This window comes from Tenrec ecaudatus, chromosome 1 (genome assembly GCF_050624435.1).
Source record: "Tenrec ecaudatus isolate mTenEca1 chromosome 1, mTenEca1.hap1, whole genome shotgun sequence".
In the NCBI taxonomy this organism is placed as follows: Eukaryota; Metazoa; Chordata; class Mammalia; order Afrosoricida; family Tenrecidae; genus Tenrec; species Tenrec ecaudatus.
The window spans coordinates 168,661,850-168,669,272 of record NC_134530.1 but is presented as its reverse complement, the minus strand read 5'-3'; the positions used below and the strand labels follow the sequence as shown (position 1 = coordinate 168,669,272).

Below are 7,423 nucleotides of genomic sequence, written 5' to 3'. Positions count from 1 at the left end.
CAGTTTGAAACCAGTATGCACTCTGATGGTGAAAGATAAGGCTTCCTAGTGCAATAAAGAATTACAGCCTCTGAAATCCACAGGTGCGGTTCTATCCTGTTCTATTCCGTTCTATCCCTATGAGGAGAAATCAACTCCATGGCAGTGAATTTGTTTTTATTTATTTATTTGCATAGGGTCATTATAAGTTGGAATCAACCAGGTGGTGATGAATTTAACTTTTTGAGTGTTGATGTTCACTATGAGATGTGGTGGTGTAGTGGGTTATGAATTGCATTGCTAATCACCACATCAGTGGTTAAAACCCACCAGACAGTTTATGAGAAAAAGATGAGGCTCCAGTAAAGACAGTCAAAGAAACCCTAAGAAGTGGTTTTACTCTCTCCTTAGGTTGGGATAGACTCAATACCAGTAAGGTTGATGTTCAGATTTATCAGGTACACCATATCTCTTCATCTTTCTTAGGTTTTTTTTCATCAGTGTTTTGAAGTTTTTATCATATACATTCTATACATGCTTCTGAAATTTAATAAAATATTTATTATTTTTTCTGGTGCTATTGTGGAGATATTATTATTTTTTATTTTGCTTCTAATAGCTCATTACACTATTTGTCTGCCAACTTGTTGTACTGGGGTAATTTATGTGTTGCTGTTATTCTGAAAGCTATGTCACTGGTATCTCAAATGACAGCAGAGTCATCCAAAGTAAACAAGTTTTGGTAGAGTTTCCAAGCTAAGAACTGACTGTACAGAAGGAATCAGCTACCCACTTCAGAGGAAGTAGCCACTGGAAGCCTTGCACATAGAAACAAAGCATTGAGAGACACTAATGGCCTAATGAATGGAGGAAGAACATCGAATATACAAAGTGTGAATCTAGGAAAAATCATCAAAAATGAAATGAAATGCATAAAGATTGATATCCTCGATGTTAGGGAGCTGAAATGAACAGCCACTGGCCAGTTTGAATCGTAAAATTATATGATTTACTATGCTGGGAATGACCACAAGCAAGAGGAAAGACATTGTATTTCAGAAAAGATATTCCAAATTCTATTCTAAAATATAATGCAGTCTGTGATAGGATTTTATCTATCTGCCTTTAAGAAAATCTAATCAATACATCTATAATTCAAATTTATGAACCAAGCACCAAAGCTAGTGATAAATAAATTGAATAATTCTACCAATGTTTTCAGTCTGAAATTTAAAAAGTGTGCAATCAAATTGTATTGATAATTATTGTCTATTGGAATGCAGAAGTTGGAAACAAATAAGAAGTTCAAGCTACACTGAAAACATTAGCCAAAATCATAGTTCCATTAATTGATGGATGAAGCACTGGAAGCACTCACACATCAATGTCAGGACATTTGGAAGACAGCTAGGTGGCCAACTCATTGGAAAATATCCATATTTGTACCCATTCCAAAGAAAGGTGACTTAACAGATTGCTCAAATGATAGAACATCACATTAATATCATGGACAAGTAAAATTTTGCTGAAGATGTGTACCAACAGTTTCATCAGGACATTGATAGGGAGCTGCCAGAGGTTCAGGGTAGATTTGAAAAGGATATGGAACAAGGGATATAATTGCTGAGCTTGGCTCAAAGTAGAGATACAAGAAAGGTGTTTATTTGTGTTTTATTTGCTATGCCAAAGCATTCAACTGTGTAGATCATAACAAGCTGAAGATACCTTTCAGTAGAATGGGAATTCAAGAACATTTCACTGTGCCCATAGGAAACTTGTACATAGATCAAAAGGCAGTTATGCTAACAGAATGAGGGAATATTGCACAGTTTAACATAACAAAAGGTGTACGGCAGTGTGGTTTCCTCTTCCCATATTTATTCAATATATATGCTGAGCAAATCATCAGAGTAGCTGGATTATATGAAAAAGAATGTGGCATCAAGATTAAGGAAGACAGATATGCAGATGTTAAAACTTTGTTGAAAGCGAGGAGGATTTGAAGCACTTGCTGATGAAGATCAAGGATCGAAGTCTTCAGGATGGGTTGCAACTCCATGTCAAGAAGAACAAAATCCTCACAAATCACTAATATGTAACATCGCGCTAAATGAAGAAAAGATTGAAATTGCCCAGGATTTTGTCTTGATAGGAATCTACAATCAATGTTCGTGGAAGCAGTAGTCAAGAGATGAAAAGACATTTTGCATAAGGCAAATATGCTGTGCAAGACCTCTTTACAATACTGAAAAACAAAGATGTTACTTTGAGGACTAAGGTGCATTTCACCTAAGCCATGGTATTTTCAATTGCCCCGTAGAGATGTGAAAGTCTGACATGGAGTAAGAAAGACCAGAGAAGAATTCATGTGTTTGCATTGTGGTGCTGGTAAAGAATATTCAAAAAAGCAAGCAGTTAGAGAATTGTGATACATCTCTTCCCAAGTGTCCTGTAAACAGCAAATAAATAGATACACATTGATATGTTACACATTAATATTGGTGAAGCAATAGCATTTCTCTGTGTTGTAATAATATTCTTATGAAGACCTGAGGATTAACACGTGTAAAATTAATTATCCAATTCTCTTTGGACTCTTGGTTCTCCAGAAGTTATCTATGAGGCAATCGTAACATATAAATATATTCATTATAGAGTTCTTTCCAGGTATGTACTTTGTTTTTTGTAATGAGAACACTCAAAAGTACGATATGTGCCAAATATTTCACTGGCTGCATCTATATTTATAGTTACTTGTTTTAGTTTGGAATTTCAAATAGCACTCATCACTTTCAAGCTCCACGGACTTAAAAATTAACTTTGTGTATGGATACATTATTAAATTGTATTGGCTCAACTGAAATACTTTGCTGTTTTACAGAAAACCACTGGCATACAATATAATCAATCAAGTGTTGGTTTTTATTAGCATTATTTTTAAAGAGCTTTATTACTAGGTGCTTACAACTTGCTGACTTTTTTAGTAATCAATTGTTTTAATTTGAATTAATGAGAAATTCATTGTAATAACTTCATGTTATCTCAAAAAAGAATTTATTTATCAAACTTCCTTCCCTTTCTAAATATTTCTCCTAAGTTGAGTTTTTGTCTCACCATTAGATTAGTTTTCTTAATTGATTGTTGATAATCCCTATGTACTAATGACTTTCCTCATATTACTTTTTTTGTTTGTTTTTTTTTCCCTCATATTACTTTTAAAGATAGCAGCTTAATACTTCATGTCAATTCCAAGGTATTTGGTAGCACGCACAACCTAAACTGTAACGGAACCTCAGATCTCTAAGATTTTCTCATTGCCTGGTGACCTTTACTAGAGTATAAACAATATAAGTGCCGATTTGGAAGTTATCTATAATTTCTACTTGTTCTCCATACTTACATAATGATAAGACTAATACTTGAGAGGACTGGTTGACAAGATTTCACCAGTCAGGTTCTGAAGCTATAACTCACAGTTCACTTGTTGAATCTTCTCGGTACTTCTGAAAGTCTTCTGCTCAATTTTCCTATAGGTTCCTTCTTTCTGTGTTGGACAAAATGCATTACTTTAGAATTTCTGTTTGGAAATAGAGGTTTGGTTTTTGTTTCTTTGCTTTTGTTTTCATTTGTTTTTCTATCAAGCGTTTAATTGAATTTGTGCCAAAATTGCTCTCTTCTCCAACCACACTTTCATTAGTTTTGTGATCTGATTAAATAGTCTCTTTGAAATCAGAAACTATTCAGAAAGATGCATAAATTTATCTCATAACTATTTAGGTTGGGGAAGAGGACTAAATATTTTCATTTTCTAATTGGTAGCCAAGAACTCTCAGAGAATTTATGTAGTGATTTTAAACAATTTATAAAATGTGTATAAAAAGCTATCATTATTATTCTACTTCATTTCCTTAATAGTTTATAAACATAGTGTTACTAATATATTATTTGCTTTTTATTTGTTACTTTCATTAGAATTTTAAAGTAAGGTCTAATTTCCTCAGTGCTGACTTCAATAAGATGGTAACTGTGCTTAGAACATCAAACCAAAATCAAACTAACTGCCATTGAGCAGATTCATAGTGACCCTGTATAGCGTCTCCAATGCTATAAATCTTTATGGGAGCAGATTGCCCCATTATTTATTTGCCATAGAGACACTAGTGGGTTTGAACTGTCAACCTTTTGGTTAGTAGCCCAGTGCTTACCCAACAGGTCAACAGGGCTTGTCATATAGAAAGCACTACGTGAAATTTGTTTAGTCAATGAATAAACAGAGATAATTGACCTATCTAAAGCGTATTCTCCATTTGACTCTCATCTTAGAGTCTAAAATGAGCCAATGAACTGACTGCTGATACTCTATCTAAGATATGCTCTTGTTTTTCACCCATGATTGCTACAGCAGCTGAGATGACCCTGAGAAGCAATCACACTTCGACAGTGACGGAGTTTCTCTTCTCTGGATTTCCTCAGGGTAAAGCTAGCAGTCTACTTCTCTTCATCCCTTTATTTGTCATCTACGTATTCATTGTCCTTGGGAATCTCATTGTGTTTTTTGCAGTCAGGTTGGATGTTCATCTCCACAATCCTATGTACAATTTCATAAGCATCTTCTCATTTTTGGAGATCTGGTACACCACAGCCACCATCCCAAAGATGCTCTCAAACATCCTTAGTGAGCAGAGGACTATCTCCTTGATTGGCTGCCTCTTGCAGATGTACTTTTTCCATTCACTTGGTAATTCAGAAGGGATCTTGTTGACTACCATGGCCATCGACAGGTATGTTGCCATCTGTAACCCTCTCCGTTACCCGACCATCATGACCCCCCGGCTGTGTGCTCAGCTTTCTGCAGGCTCCTGTATCTTTGGCTTCATTGTGCTGCTCCCAGAGATTGTATGGATTTCCACACTGCCCTTCTGTGGCCCCAATCAAATCCATCAGATCTTCTGTGACTTTGAACCTGTACTGCGCTTGGCCTGTACAAGCACTTCCATGATTCTGATTGAAGATGTGATCCATGCTATTGCCATAATTTTCGCAGTCCTGATCATTGCTCTTTCTTATGTCAGAATCATCACTGTGATCTTGAGGATTCCCTCTCTCGAGGGCCGTCGGAAAGCCTTTTCTACCTGTGCTGCCCATCTTGGTGTCTTCCTGATGTTCTATGGCAGTGTGTCACTCATGTACCTGCGCTTCTCTGCCACGTTCCCACCAATGCTGGATACAGCCATTGCACTGATGTTTGCCGTCCTTGCTCCTTTTTTCAACCCTATCATTTATAGCTTGAGAAACAAGGACATGAAGATTGCGATTAAGAAGCTTCTCTGGCCTCAGAAGGTGTCTAGTGCATCTGCAAGTTTCTGTTAGCTCATAGGGACCTCTCACACTTACACAATGAACCATAAAATCCACATATAACTCATCCATTGTTACAATGATATTTTGTAACTAATATTCTATTTCTTCCTATGCGTAAGAGTGCACATGGCTTTGTTTATACATATCCCATTAGAATAGGAAGGATTATCTGTGAAACAATGTTTAAGCCATTACATTGTATGAAAATTAAGTCTATTATCATAATAACTAGTACTGATAATTATATATTAAAATATAATGGTTAAAGTGTAAAATCTGTAGATTCAGTCAAGGTTAGTTTTTCAATGCTACCATATACTTGTTTTTAAGATTGAGATGTTAACTAACCTCTCTGTATCCTTTTTCTATCATCTATAAAAACATGAACATGCAATAAATTTTATTAGGACTGATTATGATTATGAAAATTATGTCACTCCTTAAGATAATATATAGTAGAACAAGTGTAAAACAAGTGTTCTCATTATTTGTTACGAATTAGTAGTATTTTGCTATGTATGCTTTTCAGTAATGCTATAATAAAGAGTAACATATTTAAACACACACACACACACTTAGAACAGCTTAATTATACTTTTGAGCCACAATTCATTGCCTTCATTTTTGTCTCCTATAAAATATGTTCTTTGCCAAGTTGTCAAAGGTTATATTCTACAATGCACACTTAGCCTTTTGTATTAAGACAATAACTTAAACCCGTGTATTTAAAATTTTTGCCCATCACACATTTAAAATAAATAATTGAATCTAGATTTGATAAACTTTTATACTCATATGTCTACATTGTTAGAAGTTTAAAGCTATAATATATAGAGTCAACTATACATATGTTTGCCAAAGTTATTCATGATAAATTAATATTTCACTTTAATACTGTGAATTATCACATAGCTTATTCATTTAAAGAAAAGCAAAAGTAAAAATGCCTTTCTGGCTGCAGCAACTAGAGCACTAGTTTTGTCTACAGGTCATCATTCTATGATCAAAATTATATGTTAAACAAAGGAGGAATCAATACCCTGATGAAGGAAAAGTAAAACAAAATAAAATAGCACCAAAATATCACTAAACCTAGTTGTGGAGTGGGTAAAGGGATAAAAAAGAGGGCCCAAAATAGATTCCACAATTTTAAACATTTCCTCATGTGTGATTATAGACGATATCTAACTGAAGGATGTACTGAGCACCCAGATATTGGCCAAAGAGCGAGGAGCTGCTAGCCTAAGAATTAAGTTGAACATCTAGAAAAAAAGTGTAAGAAATTATTCAAATCATGGAGAAACAGATGCTAAGATCCAATATCCACTGAAAACTCTGGGTGGAGGGAATGGATTAAAGAACCTGTGAAATTTTACAAGTCACAGGGGCTCTGGTATGCAGACTGCATTCATACAAAGGAATTCAAAATAAATGAAAGCAACAAGCTGGAGAACTCGTGGAACTTAAGGGGCAGTTCTACCCTGTCCTATAGGCTTGCTAGGAGCAGGCAGATGGCAGGCATGACTGTTGGCTTCTAAAATTCACCACCTAGAAGACTCTATACCACAAGTACACCCTCCAAACTCACTGCCATTGAGTCAAGGCTGACTCATCACAATGCCCGGTGGGTTTGTGAGACTGTAACACTTAATGAGAGTAGAAAGCCCAGGCTTTCTCCCAGAGATGCTGGTGGCTTGGAACTGCCAGCCATGTGGATCTCAGCACAACAGTATTATTCTGCATTCACGGGGTTGCCACGAGTTAGAATCACTTCAAGAGCAACGAACAACCATTCATCAGGGGTCTTATAAATATATTAATGCAACTAAATAACACCAAAAGTAATTCTTAGTGATATTTAAGATCCTAATTTGTCTCAAAAAACAAAGAAGTATGTTTGGGTCCTTTCTGAGAAATACTTAAATAGATAACATTTGAATAATTTCTAGGAGTCATGGAACAAAAGGCATAAAATAAAAGGGGACTTAATACATGCTTGAAAACAGTCTGTGCATGATAATTTGACCTAATGTTTTCAGTAAAAGTGTTGGAAATTCCACACTTGAAGCAAGCAGGATTTATG

General features: G+C 35.4%; 1 protein-coding gene across 1 annotated transcript; it reads left to right on the top strand.

Annotated features, from left to right (window-relative positions):
- The first annotated feature begins 4,389 nt into the window (after positions 1-4,389).
- Positions 4,390-5,349, top strand: LOC142438243 (olfactory receptor 6K3-like). The gene has a single exon (XM_075540775.1). It carries the CDS (start codon positions 4,390-4,392, stop codon positions 5,347-5,349), a length of 960 nt encoding a protein of 319 aa, XP_075396890.1.
- The last annotated feature ends 2,074 nt before the right edge of the window (positions 5,350-7,423 follow it).